Genomic DNA, 18,024 nt, shown 5'->3' on the forward strand with positions numbered 1-18,024 from the left:
TAAAGGGCATCTTCACAGAATCACATTCCAGACATCTTGCTTCATCTCTAAACAGGCCAACACCTTTTATCGTGCTAATTCTTCAACACTGCGTGAGAGCACTCCTTGTTGTGTTAAGGTTATAAATGGATCAGGAGTTAGACTTGCCTATATGGGTAGCTTTGACGTCAGTCTCAATAGTTTCTTACCCATCCAAAAAACCTTACTAGTTCCTGTAAGGTTTTCAACTGCTCCACCCATTGTGACAGTGCCATTTCTGAAACTACTACTTCTTTGGACCCATTCAGAACAAAATGTCTTCAGTCCTGTTAAATGCATCACCCTTTCAACCTCTACAGGCATCTACAGGCTGATATGGCCGGGGTGACTTAGTATCGGCAACTATGTAAAGTTGACAAAATAATTTCAGTAGTTAATTTTAGCCATGTTTGCTATACCTGTTTTCTGAATCATCCTATTATCACCTAGTTGTCAGTTTCAAAACTGACATTGTGAAAAAAACATGACATTAGGGTTCATAAATTAAGTGGACACTTGGCACGTCTACCAATATTGATTATTGATATGCCATTGCAAAGTGAGGGGGGAAAAAAAGTAACAACAAAAAAAAACATACCAGCTTGCCGTCAGATTTGAAATGGTGGAGATAGATTACACAGTACAGTTAATAGAGAAGACCATATTACCATATTACAAAAACAATGGCTTATATACATAAAACACACTTAGAAAACCATTGTAGCCTTGTGGCATCAATTAGTCAGACTTCATAATTGGCTCTGCCTTTTGTTTTTACTCTTGTCCACTGGATTCTCAATATTGAAATGATAATAGTTTTAAAATTCTCTTAGCTACTTTAAGCAAGATGATTTTCTTAGCTAAGCGAGAAGGTGTATGTAGTATAATCGTTAAGGAACTGGGCTTGTAAAAAGATTGAGGATGCAGGTAGCTCGTTAGTACTTAGCTCTGAGATTATTTTAAAAATTCTTGATTCCCTCAATACACTGTGCCAAAGATGATTCATCCATCATATAGATGAAAATAGTTGGACTATTATGTGCAATTAATGACTCATTGATTTGCACTCTCTATGGAGAGCAACGTATTCTGATTGGGTTATATGAATCAGTCACTGACAATGAATTCTAGTTCCACCCAGTTCACAAAGTTTCACTTTCCCATCAATACATTAAGTAAAACATTATGTGCCTTTACTGCTATGGTAAATGTGGAATTGGTTTCATTTTGGATAAATGTATCCTTTTGTCCTGTCGACAGAAGGAAAGGGCAGCAAGAGCAAAATGACACTGACGTCACTGTCAAGGTGACAGTACAGTCAAGTGTAAAAAAAAATAAAAAGGAAAATTAGAAAAAAATTATGCATTCTCAACAGCTAATGGAATAGAAATAAAATCTTGGGTATGATGTGAACTTTCATTAACCTCAACTTTCTATGAACAAAAACTGTGAGTAAAGAAGTACTTTTTTTATCAAAACATTTATTTAATCAGTTTGTACACAACAGTGAAGCAAGGTAACTAATGAGCAAGTCCTTGTTACTGACCGATCAGCTGGGGAAAGGCTTGAAGTACATACAATATCAGTCCCAAATCTAAAGTAATCTACATCCATGTGATTTAATGTTTCAGTTGTCTTGTCTCATTATCATTTGGGCCAATGATAAATACACGGTATATTTGCAAATTATTATAAGATATAAAAGATAAAAAAAGACAAAATAAAAGTACTAAGATACTAGCAGACTGAAATCCTTGGGTATTTGAGAGCAAGCCCCCAGTTGTAAATCTACCTTTTAACACCTTCAGTGTTTATCATCTAAGTGTTCATACCGATTAGACCAAATGACAGGATTCATCTCTTACCAATTCCTGCAACCATAAATACTTAAACAGTCTTTACAAAGTTAAGACCCAGAATTATATTTTCACAATGGATGTTATTCTAGTGATATGCTATCAATATTTCTAAAATTTGGACATTTCCTTTTTAAGAATTAAAAAAATAAGTGCTTGCAATGCAAACACATTTGATGAGAAATATTTATTGTTTCAAATTAATCTGAAGTATTTGCACCATTGGACAGGACTGAAAAACAGAACAATTGCTGAAGATGCCCCTCCACTCTCCATGCCAAGCTGCAGAGCTGCAGATTCACCAGAGGAGGCAGCACACATGAGCTGTCTCTATGGGGACAGGGTCACATCTCCCCACACTGGGCAACCACAATGGGAAGCTTGGGTTTGTTGTTGGGTCCTGTTGGCACATTCTGGAGAGGAAAGGGGGGGTAGAAAGCCTCCATCACTCAAAGCATCCACTGAAACTCTAGTGGAAACTCTAGTCGAAAACTTCATGTATGCTAACTGCTGGTTACAACTGAAAGTAGCGTGTTTTTCTAAAATTTCCCCAAGAACACCACCAAAAAAATAACATAGTCTTCCCCCAGTTGCAACTGTGTGTCTCATTGCTGCAACATCTGTAAATTTTGGAGGGGACAGACTGGCATGCCTATCCTCTGAAATGCATAGTCAGCCAACTGCTGCTATTCCACTCTGAAATCTGGCAGCCAAGGTCCTGCTGCTATTGAGCTGGAAGACAATACAGCAGACACTGGCAGAATGCTGGTGCTCAGTCGACCAGAGGCGCTGCTAGTTGAGGTTAGCCTGCCGACTGAAGCTCTATATCTGGATGACACTGTGGCTATTTGTTTTTGACTTGTGTGACCTCTAGGACACAGTTAGCATTGGCTCAGTCTGAATTATATCCAAAATTTAGAACAATAACACCGTCATCAATCGACATAAAATCACCAAGAGTCTGTAACTTACCTCAATCTTTCGCATGACAAGCAAACCGTCTACCACTTTCCCTAAAATAAAAAAAAAACAGAGACAAAATGTGTGACACCTTTTAACAAAGTGAAGAGAATTCATGGCTGTTAATGAATAGCTAATGTGATAATAAATATGAAAGGAATGACCTCCATTCAGACCATGTCCTGTCCTGGGACCCACTCACCAAAAACCACGTGCTTCCCATCCAGCCAATCACACTTGGTGCAAGTGATGAAAAACTGGCAGCCATTGGTTCCAGGGCCACTGTTTGCCTGGGAAAAAAAACAAAAAACAATTTGTGGAGGTTTTATAGCACCTTTCTTTGGTGGGGCGGATATTGCACACTTGACAAAAGGAGGGCCTACTGAGCCTTTGACAGTATGATTTTCTTGCCATTTTAAAAGGTGCTGGTTACAGATTAGAAAGTCTCGGACACTGCCATCTCTCATTACATTACTGTGACTAAGGGAGATGGAGTGGGCCATGTGATCTCATTCTGTAGCACATGAAGGACCTTACCATTGACAGGAGTCCTGGCGCAGAGTGTTTCATTTTGAAGTTTTCATCTGCAAAGGGACCCCTGTAGATACTGCATATACCAGTGCCATCACCCTAAGAAAATAACATGCGCGCACGCACACACACACACACACACACACAAACTTAAAAGCATGAAAACGTTTACACGGATAGACAAATGCTGGATTAATCCACACAGGACAAAGAGTTTGTCAAACAGCAGTGACAAGGAAATAATACAACCCCATTTAAACAGACTACAATTAAAACATGAACACTAAACAACATTATTTGGACCAGAGCACTACCAGACTAGTATGTACCAAATCCTATGCTGTAAAACTCAAGGTTACTTCATGGCTTGACCCATTTGCAAATGGTAACTTAATCTGTTCAAGCATTCACTGACCTTTAACTTTTGAGGTAATAACTACTGTGCTATTTTTAATATGACATTCAAGTTTTTAAGGTGACTAAACAATCAATCAATTGCCATTTAGGTTTTGTCAGAGTATACACATCGTCTGGACTCATTTCTCACCTGGGGAAAAAGAGGCAAACTACTTGGCTGCCATTGCAAAAATGACCACAAGGGGGGGCAAGAGGAGAACATATACAATGTCGCATTTGGGAGACAGCTTTTTTCTTTTTTTAAATAAAGTGGGCAGTATGAATTTTGTTTCTTTGTTTTTTCGACTTTATTCAAACAGGGAGAGAGCATTCCGTTTTACAGCTATAGATGGAACCACAGTACCGGAAGTGCCATGGCAGAGAATCAAACTCCACAGCAAATGGAGGTGATGTCATATATGGGCTGAGAGTTTAGTGGCCTGTGACGGCACTTCGGCAGCATCATGACAACGACAAAACTTAAACCCGTTTTTCTATGGGGGCGATGGTTTCAGTTGGCAGGAAACTCCATGTCTCATCATGGTAGAATGTGACCGTTCAAATTGGCTTGTCCCTCTGCAAGCTGCTCAAATATTTCAGTACTTTAGTAAAAATGTGCACAAAAACACAGACACAGACACACCAAAATAGGCAGAGGTGTCCAAAATGTATTTTGGAGAATGTAAGTGGCCATCTGTGCCGTCTGACTTGTGCAGCTCTGGGACAGAGGCTGGGCTTTCTTTCTGGCCCAGTTCACAGCAGGTTAAGCTACCTGGGGGGCATTAGCAGGGCGTTGCTGTGAAAGAGCACGAGTGCTCAGTCAACCTAGCCTGTATAATTAAAGGCCAATACAAATAACTGCAGACGAGAAGTAAAACAACCAACAAAAAAAAAAAAACACCTTTAGGTATATATGCTTGTAAATGGGTGCTAAAAACCTGTCTTGAATCAATAAACCACCGAGGACCAGCCGACTCACAATATCGTGTTTTTCTAAAATATGTCACCCCGTGAGTCAGCTCACACTCTACGGGTGAAACATTGGCACTTACAAACACTTACATTCACAAAGTCTCCTCCTTGGATCATGAAGTCCTTGATCACCCTGAGAAGAATCCACATAAAAGTTCATAAGCAGAAAAAGAGCAAGCACACATTATACATTTCTCAAAGCCCTAGCCGAAATCCACAACATGGATTCTTTTAGGTCTGTTTTTAAAGCAGACTGTCAGTGCAAAGAGGCTGAGGGACACACAGGCACACAGTTTTAAAACAAGGTTTCCTTCTGTGCAGGTATTGTTTTTTCAAATGTATATTATTCACCCATTTTCACTGACTCTCGTGCTTTCCTTTTGAATACATTCTCACACACCCCTTCATACTGATTCTCAGTCTCACAGCCCTTCTTCAGGCAATTTCGTTTGCATTTGCGTGACCTTGACGACACTGCTCCCCCGCCATTACTAAATCTTCATCAATACCTGACCACCACCAGCAAAGGGGGAATGGTCATAAAGCATACCTGATGCAAAGAGGAATGTTTGAGAACGCACTTCCCCCTCATATCGCTGGCCCACCAGCTCTACCTCGGCCACATAACGTACAACCTGGATCTGGCCTATTGGCACGGGATTGTCTTGGATAACTGGATGCAGTTATAATGTTTTCAAGAATGAAGTACGTGGAACGTAATGTATACGCATGAAGAACAATAGGCACATGCAGAGCAAGTGGCTTGATAAATAGTTCGCAGGTAATTGCTGTCGATATAATGACTGAAGATTACAACAGGGTTCTTTCTTCAAGCAAGCTACGCTGGCTGCTTTATCAGAACTTCCTTTTGCATAGAACCCCGACATCATTTAAAAGCAGACCACAAATGGAGCTCTATTGTGCTCATGTCAGGAAGAGAAGCAGAATCCATCGACAGAGGAGCGAATTCCACACACAGTATCTCTGAGACAGGAATGAACAGGGCTGATGTCTGACAGCACGTTGAATTTGAGCCAGAGGTAACTTTCTAAAAAGGGGTCCCAACAGGACTTGGTGAATAAGCTCAATATTCTCAGCTGTTTTTTTCCCCTCACCATTCAATCAACCACCAAGTGCATTCTCAGGTGCGCATTATTGGCCATAAAATCAATAATAAAATTAATTCACGTCAAGATTCACGTCGCGTTAAAGATAAGTACATTACATTACAGGCATTTAGCAGACGCTTTTATCCAGAGTGACTTACATAGTGAGTATATGAGGGCACTCAGAAAATACTATGAAGGACCTGGAAAGAGATCACATGCAAGCAGTCTGCCATACCTGTGAAACGTACAGCCTTTGAATCCAATGGGCACACCATCCTTCCTGTAGAGAAATATTTATGCAGCACAGAATGATTTGTATTATTGTTTGCATGGCCATATGTTCCCCTCAGAAACAATGCAATTATGAAAGTACTTTCACATAATAAATTATATTCCCAATTTGCACTAAACAGCTGTTAACTGAATATTTCAGAACAACATTTTAAGAATGAAATAAAATGAATGGAAGTAAGTTCATTAAAAACATGCATCTCAGCTGACTGCATTTGTCATGTTTGTTGAAAGACTACACAAGCAAGTACTGCTCAACAGTCTCATGCTCTACATTTCACAATTTATTCAGGTATGGGGAAATCTAATTGCTCTTTTTTAGAAGTGTAATAAAATGTAGTGCTAAGTTATTTTTTACAAAGTAAAAAGTAAAAAATAATTTAATTTTGTAAAGCTATTTTTGAGAGGGTCAACCTAGTGAAGCGACATGGTTAAATGTGTTAAAGGCCAGGCTGGGATGAGATGCACTACATGACCAAAATTATGTGGACACACTAATAATCAGCAGGTTTGGCCACCTCAGCCACACCCATTGTTAACAGGTGCATAAAATCAAGCATACACCCATGCAATCGCCATAGACAAATACTGGCAGTAAAATGGGTCGTACTGAAGAGCTCAGTGACTTTCAACGTGGCACTGTCATGGGATGTCACAAGTCATTGTGCTGTTATTGTGAAGTGGAAAGGTCCAGGAGAAAGAACAGCTCAGCTTCGAAGTGTTTAGGCCACACAAGCTCACAGAACGGGACCGCAGAGTGCTGATGTGCGTAAAACTAGTCTGTTCTCGGTTGCACCACTCACTACCGAGTTCCAGACTGCCTCTGGAAGCAACGTCAGCGCAACAACTGTTCAATCGTCACGGTTTCCATGGCCGAGCAGCCACACACAAGCCTAAGGTCACCATGTGCAATGCCAAACTACGGCCGGAGTGGTGTAAAGCACACCGCCATTGGACTCTGGAGAAGTGGAAACGCTTTCTCTGGAGTGATTTATCACACAAGGCTATCTGGCAGTCTGACGGACATATCCGGGTTTGCCGAATGCCAGGAAAACACTACCTGCCCAAATGCATAGTGCCAACTGTAAAGTTTGGTGGAGGAGGAATAGTGGTCTGGGGCTGTTTTTCATGGTTTGGGCTAGGCCCCTTAGTGCCAGTGAAGGCAAATCTTGTACATACAATGACATTCTTAAGAATTATGCACTTCCAACTAGCAGTAGCTTGGGGAAGGCACCTTTCCTGTTTCAGCATGAGAAGGCCCCGTGCAAATGGAGGTCCACAAAGAAATGGTTTGCCGAGTTTGGTGTGGAAGGCCTGCAGAGCCCAGACCTAAACCCCATCGAACATCTTTTGGGATGAACCGGAACATCAGTGCCCAACCTCACTAATGCTCTTGTGACTGAATGGAAGCGAATCCCCGCAGCCATGTTCCAAAAAGCCTTCCTAGAATAGTGGACGCTGTTATAGCAGCAAAGTGGGGACCGACTCCATATTAATACCCATGGTTTTGGAATGAGATGCTCACAAGCAAATATGGGTGTGATGTTCAGGTGTCCACATACCTTTGGCCATATAGTGTCTATGAAAAAATTGTTTTTATGTCTTATGACATAAAAACAAATCAAATTGTGCCTTTAAAAATAGGAATGGAGACGTTAGACAAACAGAAATGCACATATATGGCATTTGCACCAGCATCAATGAGAAACGAGACTCCAAGTTTCACTCACTTAAACTCTCCAGTGCAGAACTGCCTACAAAAGAACAAAGGGGAAATAAAAATGAGCAAATAATTAAGAGTGGAATCAGCAGTAAATTTTATAAAATAAAAGGTTATGTAAAATTGTACAAATTGATACTTGCTTTCCAACGATATGCCTACTCCCAACTCCAGATCTTTCAAAGTTTCTGCACAATATGGTTTTAAGGATATTGTCTGTGCATAGCCTGATATGCTCAGGTCAGACACCGCCAATTCTGGGAGCATTATAATTCAGACTTGCAGTTCACTTATTTCTTCAGTCCACACACTGCTACTGGAGCACAGAAATACATGCCTTAGCCGTCCCCGTTACCATCAGGTACGGTACTTAGCATCGGTACTGTGAACATCAACACGGGAACCGTTCACAGGGTTGTTCCTCCATGCAATACAACATATGACAATATAAAGAAGACGCCTTCACCGTGGCAGTAACTAAGCATGACAGCGTACATTTAAATTCAGTTCTGTTCTGTTAAGTTCTGTTCTGGCGGTAAAAATGTTGTACGGAGGCCTAAGTCACACAAGCATTTAGCTGCTCATCCTACCACTAGGCACACACAGTCTGAGGGAATAATCACACGAGTTTCAGCTCTTACCGAAAATTCTCTGCAGTTTTGGGAACAACATCAGCAAACAGCTCTACCTTCATTCGCCCGACTTCCTGGAAAACCAAGAAAACACAACTTGTGAAACAATTAAAATTCCAAATTTGAATATAACTTTCAGAGCATGTTCAGCACTTGTTTTTTTTTTTTCCTCTATGGTTATTTTACTCGTGTCAATATATTAGCATATGCAGGACTTTGCAAGTGCTATAATAATGATAGCCACAACTACACAGAGCTTCGCCTTAATGGGTACAATTCTGCACATTGTTACATTAAAGCAGCATTTTCCTTTTTCCTTCCCTTACACTCTCCAAATGTACACAATCTCATGGCACTCCACTCTTAAAAGCGAGCGATGCACTGGCGTTGCTGAGAAGTGTGTACAGTAGGCCAAAATGTTTTTTGTTTATTTTGGCTTTTGTGAATGTGATTTGTTGATTTAATTTATGTATGCCTGCCTCTGAGATTGTGGAAGAAATGGGATGCTTACTATGGTATAATTATGCTTATTATTATTACTAATATAAAAAGACACTGGTTATTAGCCCACTATGACAGTTTCTTTAGGGACAAATATGAGCAAGTTCTCAAAAAAGTAAATTAAAAAAAATGTATATATATATATATATATATAGGCTATATATATATATATATATATATATATATATATATATATATATATATGAGGCTAACAAACACTGCAGGTGTGGCCGAGGCTTTACTGTGTACATGTTCCCTTCACTGAAACAGACACTTCAAGCAAATTCAACCAATTAAACACAGATATGTTTAATAAAATAAATTTATTCTTTTTTTTAATTCTATTTCGGGCTTTTGGATTTCTCTTGCAAAACTCCCATCAATATTCAATTCAATTCAATTTAAAAACATAACAACACAAAAGCATAGTGCAGACACTGACACAATTTAAAAAACACACTTTCAAGACAGTTTTAGACATAAAAACACAAAAACAAAACGAAATAATAAAAATAAGAATAGAAAAGAGTTTTAAAAAAAAGTTATGCATAAAAAGTGCAAGTCGTCATTGGTAAAAAGTATTGCACAGTGCCATTAAAAATTCCTGTTATTGCACAACCCGTGTCCATACCCAGGCTTAGTAATCAGTGTGTGGGGTGCGTGGGGGTGGGGGTCACTAGCTTTACAGCTCTTGGAAAGAAACTGTTCTTTAGTCTGCTGGTCCGTGACTGTGTGGTCCAGTATCTCCTACCAGATGGCAGGGGGTCAAACAGGTGGTGGCAGGGGTGTGATGGGTCCCAGGTGACGCAGCGGGCTCTCCTCAGACATCTCTTGTCAAAGATGTCCTGTATGGCTGGTAGTGCAGCTCCAGTGATACGCTGGGCTGTTTTCATCACGATTGCCCGAGCAACACAACAGAGCGTACCCTCATTTGCCTCATGCTCAGTTTGGAAAAGAAATGAGGACAATGTGCGAAAAAAAACCCCTTTGTTCCACAACAAAGGGGAAATTCTGGGAATGGAGTCCGTTGCCTCGCTGCGGAGTTTGCTCAGGCGCTCAGTTAGCCTAATCATAATCAATGTTGATTTTCTAACAGGAGCTCCCATTGTGTTCCTCCCAAAAGGCAAATAAAAAACACTGCTCCGTTAATGTTAGAAAGCATAAATAACACTGGATTAGGTGCAGTCCAGATTCACGCTGGTTTAGCGATGGCTCCAGAATGCATCGGGCCAAACCCTGATCTATGGGCATAATTTGAGGGACCGGAGGAGGGAGGAATGAAGGGGAACCAGGCGGGCGGGCGGGTGGGTGGGTTGATGGTTCAGAGGCTCTGTGCATCTGACTGACCCAAGGGTCAATGGGCATTAGCAAGTGGGCCATATGCTTCCACCCCGCAGCTCACCCCGAGTCAGACCAGAATGAAGACAGGGTCGTACAAGCCTCGAGTCGCCACCGCACAGTGTGGGCCGGGCGCGCGTGCGGGGGGGGGGGTCATTCAGCCCCACTGAAAAGAGTCATTTGTCCTTCTGCATCAATGCTGCAATACAGCACTTGAAGCCATGCAGCAGATTCTCTCAAACAGATTCAGACCAGTGGGATGGTCCCAGTGCATCCATTTGAGGGGGGGGGGGGGGTCTCAGTTCAGCACAATAAGGAAAGCCGGTCTCAGTTCAGTACAATAAGGGAAGCCAGACAACTGTGTGCAGGTCCACGGTGAAGGTCCACATACACTAGCTGACAGGTAGGAGTTCACAGACTTTCTTCTTTTTTTTGAATGCATTAAAAATATAACAAAAAATGAAAATATGCCGTGTTCCTTTTTAAAATATGTTAAATGTAGCCTAAAACATGCGTATCCACATTTTGATAAAATAGCCTCAGTGCTAGATCAGGTCGTATGTAAATGTTACAAATTCTGCACGCAGCACACAACGGTGATAAGAAAAAGCAGCCACACAAGTATGTTAACCAAGCTGGATACCTGCCAGTTACACCACGAGCATACAATGAGAACAACAACTGTAATGTGTACTAAGAGCAACCCTAAGAACTTAAATTACAGACATACAGTCTGCAGAGGTCCTTGTGTACAACTGTTTACAGATCTAAACAACTGCTTCTTAGCTCTCTGAAAATACTTACAAAATGGAAACACATGTCCTGTCTCAAGCTGCCAGGGGACGGAGCATGCCAGCCACCCACTAAAGACGATATGGGTGGGTGTGTCCCAGGTACACACCTGGGACACACCCAGGCCAGGGCATCAGTGACTTGCCAACAGCCCTGTCTCATAAACGTCACGCCGGGCACAGCACGCCTGATGGAAGCAGAGCACATCTGCTGGAGCACAGACCGCCTTCGCCGCAGCGGGTACACTGAGAACTACAGACGCCGCTAAGGTACAGACTAAGACCGTTTCATTCATCTTTGTGGCGTTCTCGCGCTCTTGGCACTTATGTCACCGTTAGCATTACGGTCAATGCAGTTACTTGCAAGGGCAGGACTCAACGCGTTTGCGAAAAAGAGAAGTGACTGAACACAGCCACTTTAGCTGCCATATGATCACTGTTCTGGGCGTTTTCTTTAAAAAATGTGGCGAATTCAAAATGTTTGAGTATATACTCCATAAGAGGGTTATTATGAGCTCTTACAATGAGTTCTTGGTTGATAAGTTTCGACTACTGCTAACTGAACACTGATCTACAGTCCACTTTATTTTTTGTTAATTCAGCCGTTAACAGAATTAATTTGAATGCTAATTTGTAAAACTTGTCTGTTCAATGAGTCAAGGGTCAAAAGCTTAAATAACAATGCAAACTTTAGGGTTCGTATGTTCATTAGCTATCACACTAAAAAGAGTAAAACACTGTTATAAGAAGCAGTGCGTGGAGTTTGCATTAGAGAAATGTATACAAATTCTACGGCTGATAACAATGGCCAGTGTTTGGCTGTTACTTCCTTGTTTTATGCAATACCACAAACTGCAAGTAAATTTCAGATGAGCACACAAGTTCATTTGTATAAAAAGTAACATTTAAACTTTGTTACTTTGAGCAGATAGGTTAAGAGAAGTCTCTGCATAGTTCTGGTTGTGAGTTTGGCAGGTTGAAATGATAATTTTGCCTACAGATAAATAAAGGAAGTTCCAGTGATCGAGAACATCAAATGTTCAAATGGCTACTGTTTTGCATAGCATCATGTTACCCTGACACATTACTTAACTTTACCGTGTTGGTTATAATCTTAGCCCTGGACCATACTCATACGTTGCCAGTAAGCTATCAGACCATAGGCCAATACAGCAACCCCAGCATTAGTGCACATGCCTTCTTTAAATCCTTTACTCAACCTTGTGCAAATGCAAGCGTTAAATAAATAAATGTACCCAAAACCCCTTTCCTTTATGTAAACAAAATACTGATTGCAAAATGGAAAAACAAACCTGACAGGCAGCTCCATTAGGCCTCTTGAATTGAATACAACTGAAGCTAAAACCGACAGCAAAGCGGTTAAGGTTACCAAATTCAAGTGCGGAGTAAAATATGACACCTACTCTACACGGGATGGCCTTTCTGTGTGCCACCACGCCAATTCAATGCCAGTCTTATGTGGGCTATATAGCAAAGAGGCGACGTGAACTGTTGCACCAGATTTGCTTGATGACTTGATAACAAATGTTTATTTTAGAAATAAATATTAACCAACTTCTGGTTCTCTATATTACATTACATTACATTACAGGCATTTGGCAGACGCTCTTATCCAGAGCGACGTACAACAAAGTGTATAACCATAACCAGGAACAAGTATGACGAAACCCCTAGAGAGAAGTGCCGGTCCAAGTGCAGGGAACAACTGCATAGTTCAACTTGGACCCTGAAGGTTAAACTGATTAACACTAACACAACGAGAACGGCAACAACGCAATCTATGGAAAAAATACAAGCAGTAGTTAAGACAGTTAATGCACCTAAGTCACCTACGAAACAGCTGCCTAGTTACAACCCTAAGCTTACAGTCAATATTGATATGAAACTCAACATGACAAAGGAACAGATGTAATAGAAACCCTGTCCCTGTTTCAAATAAAGTGAAAGTGAGTTAAGATCAACTTGTTCACATTTTGGGATAAACGTAAGATTTACCATTTCACAAAGAGAGCTCAAAATTTATCCAGACTTATTACTAGGGTGTTAGCGTCTTAAGCCCAAACCTGCAAAAACCCAGGTTTAAACACAAATTAGCTGAATAACATGAACACAGTCCAAGCCACCTGAAATTATGTGCACTCACACACGCACACACACCGCAGAAATGAACACACAGTATGTAAGGTAGGTTCTTGCCTATGAGGGAGCCATCACTGTAAGAACAGAACTGAGAAGGGAATGTTTTCATACAGACCTGCAAATGCCTTAAGGCACTGAGATGATGATCTTTATGAGCGCATTCATTGTGAGGGAATTATTTACCTTTAAAAATTATCTAATAGGCGTGACTGTTCACTGAACTCCACTTTCTCAGAATCACCACAAACGAACTACCTATCAACCTAACAAAACAGACCTGCCCGCCCATATGTGGGCCCTAATCACCAAGGAGGTCATTAAAGAGAATAGGCTATGATTTAATGTCTTTATAACATCACAGTCTGAAAGACAAATCCCCCTTAAATGTGTGGTGTAGAGCAGCAACTTGGAGCACAATGGATCCACTACCCCCTCCATAGGACTGGGAGAAAGGCAAACTAGCATGTGCATGTGACACAATACAAGACAAGAGCATCTCCAGTGAGACAGGCTTGAGAAAAGTACAGTTTAAATACGGTGTTCAAAAAAATGCATTTTACCCTGTGCCAGTGTGACAGAGGCAAAGGTGCACTGTACTACTGCACACTCTCTTACAGACAGAACCTGACCACAGAGAGGGCGCTGCGAGTGGAATGACTGGGGACTGAACACAGAATGCTCGGGTGCAACGGGAGCGGCTGGAAGATGCTGGCTGTGCTGGAGACACTGGCCTGGGACGGCAGCAGTCTCCAGGACAACGGCCTGCAGTACCTGGCCATCGTGGTGTTCAAGGTGTGGCTGAACGCGTGCTGCCTGGCGTTCTGTGGCCGGAGTCTGCGGCGCTCCCTGGTGGGGGTCTGCGGTATCTCCCTGTGCCTGGCAGACGCCCTGCTGCTCGCCGCCATGGCGGGCTCCTGGGCCCTCAGGGGCCGCGTCGGCGCCTCCGCCTCTCTGTGCTTCGCCATGTCCCACGCCTCCACCGTCTACTCCCTGCTCCCCGTCCCGTTCCTGCTGCTGGGGGCCCTGGACTACGCCGGCAGCCTGGTCCACGGAGGGCACAGCGGCCGCCCCCTCACCCCCGGCAGGGCCCTCTTCTACTGCACGCAGGTGCTGTCCGTCTGGGCCCTGGCTGGCCTCTACTCCTACCGCTGCACCATCAGCCAGGCCATCAGAGTCAGTGAGCAGGAGCAGACTGAGCTGGTCTGCTTGGTGCAGTACTCTTCTGTGGTGACCTACTTCTGCACAGGGCTGTGCCTGGCTGTGCCCTGTGTGCTGCTCTTCTACTGCCACAGGGAGCCCAGGCTCTTTAAGGCAGTGTTAGCGTGTCCCAGGCAGTGTGTTTGCGCTCCCTTGCCCGCGCCACGGAGGAAGGTGCCCTTCAGTCCCGCACCGCTGAGGGGGCACCGGGAGGCACAGCAGGAGGGCCGGCCAGACGTTCCCCTCCTCCTGAGCCTCACCCTGGGGTTCGCCTGGACCTGGGCCCCATACCTGGTGCTGAACACGGTCGCCATGCTCCTCAACATGGCCGTTCCTTCTCACCTGACTGTCAACGTCATGTGGCTGCTGTGCGCCAACAGCCTCCTGACCGGAGCCACGCTCTGGTACAGGAGAAAGGAGGCGGGGCCCTGCGGCGACCTCCTCGACGACCCCTGCGCATGGAGCCACTACTGGCACCATGGCAACGGAGGGGTGGAAGCCAGCCTCCAGGAGAAGCTGCCCCATGGCATCTACAGCCTGTCTGACAGCAGCACCACTGAAAGGCTCCTGCCTATCTGACGTGAACGCTGCATATAAGATTATCCATGTTGCTGACCCAAAAAATCTGCAAAATTGTAAATCAGTTTTGATTCTTGCCAATGACAATAAATATTAAAATTCACTGCAGCGGTGACTTGGTATTTGTTTTACTCTTCTTCCTTAAAATTGTCAAAATGAAAGTGTTGGACTGAATGCAGTTGCACGCCAAAGACCTGGGACCGAGCCCAGGTCCTGCCGGATCGGAGCACGGCCGGCATGTTGAGGAAGCGGCAAAGTGGACGGCTGCTTAACGAGGTGCACACAGCACCCTCGTTAGGCGCCGGAATCACGGTCGGAGGAGTCACGCCTCGAAGGAGACATAGCGACCTCATTCCTACTGCCGACCGACGGGGTTGTGTAACCGCAAATTCCCACACACCTGAGTGCCATGAACAAGGTTCAGGCTCCACAGAATACATTCTTCATTTCAGCAGCAATTTTTTTTGTAAAATGTGCTATATAAATAACGTTATTATTATTACGGTTGTCGTTTCATTGCCATTGTTTGTATAATCATTATTACCATTATTAATATATAAGCAACACAGATTGTCATCCTCTGTTCTTTCAATAGCTTTCCCACAAGTTTGTTTTTTCACCACAGCAAAACACAACAAGAAAACACCCTAATTCCTCAGTCCATAGCACCCCAATAAACAGGCTTATGTTCATCTGACAGCTGAGCCGAGAAAGTAAGCCAAGAACAGTATACCCAAAGTTAATGTAAACACAACCAAATGCCCGCCTATCCTAAGGTTCAGAACATGGACAAATATAATCATTACATAAGCATTACATTATTCATTCGCTTAAGAGACATGCTAATTCTGGATGATTCACATATTATGCATATTTTCAGTGCAAGACATTAAAGAATGTGAAGAGACTAACTAACTGCCCATGGTTCCTTAAGGCATCATGTAATCATGTGTCCTCCGAATGCATGTGCAGCATAAGCGTATGCTTGCTATATGCAGGAAAACAGCTAGGATAATATCAAAAATACACTACATGGCCAAAAGTATGTGGACACCTGACATCCAACATCTCATCTAAAATTATAGGCATTAATATGATGTTGGTCCACCCGTTGCTGCTATGAAAAGCTTGACTCTTCTGAGAAGGCTTTCTACTACATGTTGGAGCATATCTGCTGGGATCTGCTTACATTCAGCCAGAAGAAAATTTGAGGTTGGGCACTGATTGGGCGATTAGGCCTGACTCGCAGTTGGCTTTCCAATTGATCCCAATGACGTTGAATAGGGTTGAGGTCAGGGCTCTGTGCAGGCCAGTCAAGTTCTTCCACATTGATCTTGACTAAACCATTTCCATAAGGACCTCACTGTGTGCGGAGATACATTGCTATGCTGAAACAGGAAAGTGCCTTCCCTAAACAGTTGCCATAAAGTCAGAAGCACAGAATGACCTAGAATGTAATTGCATTAAGATTTGCCTTCACTGGAACTAAGGGGCCTAGCCCAAACCATGAAAAACAGCCCCAGACCAAGGAGAGTCCAGATACTTTCGGCCATATAGTGTACCAGGATCTATTTACATATCTTCAGTTTGTACACATTACATCATATTACAATCCCTCAGCAGACACTCTTATCCATAGTGATTTACAAAAGCGGAGAAACGTCAATGCAGTACAGGAATAAAAAGTGCTATATCTTTAAGAAAATAGCACTATTGTGTCACAGAAAAAACTACAGAATCTCGACTGAGACTTTATTTCTAATAATAATGTAGCACTTTACTAACAACAGCTATTAATAGGCGAGCAAGCAGACAGCACTCCAGACATGATAGCTAGCTAAAAACATGAGAACTAACAAGCTAGCAAGCAAGATTGGTTTAAATTACTTTCATACTCTTACGATAAGTGGGATACCTTCAAACTGACTAAAATTGGTCCCAAATTAGCTATATACGCACGGTTATTCGAATTTCACACGAGATGCATTTCGCTAGGAATCTATTAGCTAGCAAGGGTAAGTTACTTCGGTACTCACCTGGCCACCAATAGTGACGTCGAAAAACACTATCGGATTGTTAGGGTTAGATGGTTGAACATTCATAATTATTCGCTGTATTAACGTTTCAAACGTTTGTAAAATATAAAACGTCTTTAACAGTTAGCTAGCAACTTAAGTTATAGGCTTCTCGCCACTTCGATTCAAACGAGAGCACATGAACTACGGCAGCCGTGTGCGGACATCACATTTAAGTTACGGGCACCGATAATACACAAACCTTGCGGAGGAATTGGTTTTGTTAATCATTTGCGTTTTTTCGTTCAAACGAGCATGCTTGTTAAGAAGGCGTGGTAATTTCCATAAAATACAACCGAAAAATGATTAAATTCTAAAGGTTATTTTGATTTAAGTTGTAGTCTTTCCTAAGTCTCAGATTCTCATATTATCCTGTTGATTCATTAAGTGTAAACAACCCATTGTGTTTCTTGTCGGCACCACACCTCACTTGTCAGAGGCTGTTTATTTCCCTTTAAACTGTCATAACAATTATTAATCACGTGCCTTTTTCCTAAAATAAAAACTTTCATATTAATGTTTAGTGTAGAAAGGCAGGTTAAAATGTCAGGGTTTAGAATATAGTTTTTATTTTATTTATTGTTCGGTCATAAAGTTCTGGTAACAAATCATTTACTTTGTGTGGAGTTAGGCTGCTCTCCTCAGGTGCACATGTGTTTCCTCCCACAGTCCAAAGACAAAAGACACCAAAGACATGCAGGTTAGGCTAATAGTCTAAAGTCTAAATTTCTCGTAGGTAGGTATGGGTGTGCGAGTGAACCCTGCAAATGGACTGGCACCCTGTCTAGAGTGTATTGCCTACCTCTTGCCCAATGCATGCTGGGATAGGTTACAGCCATGTCTGCCTCTGTCATCCCCTCCCTTCCCCCAGCAAGCAAGTAAGCAGCCAATCTGGCAA

General features: G+C 42.5%; 2 protein-coding genes across 3 annotated transcripts; one reads left to right on the plus strand and one right to left on the minus strand.

Annotated features, from left to right (window-relative positions):
* Nucleotides 1–1,482: 1,482 nt before the first annotated feature.
* On the minus strand, nucleotides 1,483–17,298 carry ppih (peptidylprolyl isomerase H (cyclophilin H)). Of its 2 annotated transcripts, none has more exons than XM_064297849.1 (9): nucleotides 17,088–17,298; nucleotides 8,495–8,559; nucleotides 7,864–7,887; nucleotides 6,078–6,122; nucleotides 4,824–4,866; nucleotides 3,372–3,464; nucleotides 3,037–3,124; nucleotides 2,847–2,887; nucleotides 1,483–2,287 (listed from the first exon to the last, which is right to left on the minus strand). In XM_064297849.1, exons 1-9 carry the CDS (start codon nucleotides 17,151–17,153, stop codon nucleotides 2,219–2,221), a joined length of 534 nt encoding a protein of 177 aa, XP_064153919.1. In that variant the 5' UTR covers nucleotides 17,154–17,298; the 3' UTR covers nucleotides 1,483–2,218. The 2 variants fall into 2 exon arrangements, with proteins under 2 accessions (XP_064153919.1, XP_064153920.1); XM_064297850.1 differs by lacking the exon at nucleotides 17,088–17,298 and adding an exon at nucleotides 12,429–12,556.
* si:dkeyp-100a1.6 (uncharacterized) lies at nucleotides 10,612–15,159 on the plus strand. The gene is made up of 3 exons (XM_064297848.1): nucleotides 10,612–10,727; nucleotides 11,157–11,385; nucleotides 13,893–15,159. Exon 3 carries the CDS (start codon nucleotides 13,951–13,953, stop codon nucleotides 15,049–15,051), a length of 1,101 nt encoding a protein of 366 aa, XP_064153918.1. The 5' UTR covers nucleotides 10,612–10,727; nucleotides 11,157–11,385; nucleotides 13,893–13,950; the 3' UTR covers nucleotides 15,052–15,159.
* Nucleotides 17,299–18,024: the final 726 nt, after the last annotated feature.

Source organism: Anguilla rostrata, chromosome 11 (assembly GCF_018555375.3).
Source record: "Anguilla rostrata isolate EN2019 chromosome 11, ASM1855537v3, whole genome shotgun sequence".
NCBI lineage: Eukaryota > Metazoa > Chordata > Actinopteri > Anguilliformes > Anguillidae > Anguilla > Anguilla rostrata.

Bases quoted from the DNA above. Each gene is read 5' to 3' on its own strand.
- si:dkeyp-100a1.6 (XM_064297848.1), top strand. From the start codon at position 13,951: ATGCTCGGGTGCAACGGGAGCGGCTGGAAGATGCTGGCTGTGCTGGAG.
- ppih (XM_064297849.1), bottom strand. From the start codon at position 17,153: ATGAATGTTCAACCATCTAACCCTAACAATCCGATAGTGTTTTTCGAC. The intron at 8,560-17,087 runs GTGAGTACCGAA...TTGGTTTTCCAG, and splicing joins ACGTCACTATTGGTGGCCAG to GAAGTCGGGCGAATGAAGGT. The intron at 2,288-2,846 runs GTAAGTTACAGA...TTTCCTCTCCAG, and splicing joins TTGTCATGCGAAAGATTGAG to AATGTGCCAACAGGACCCAA.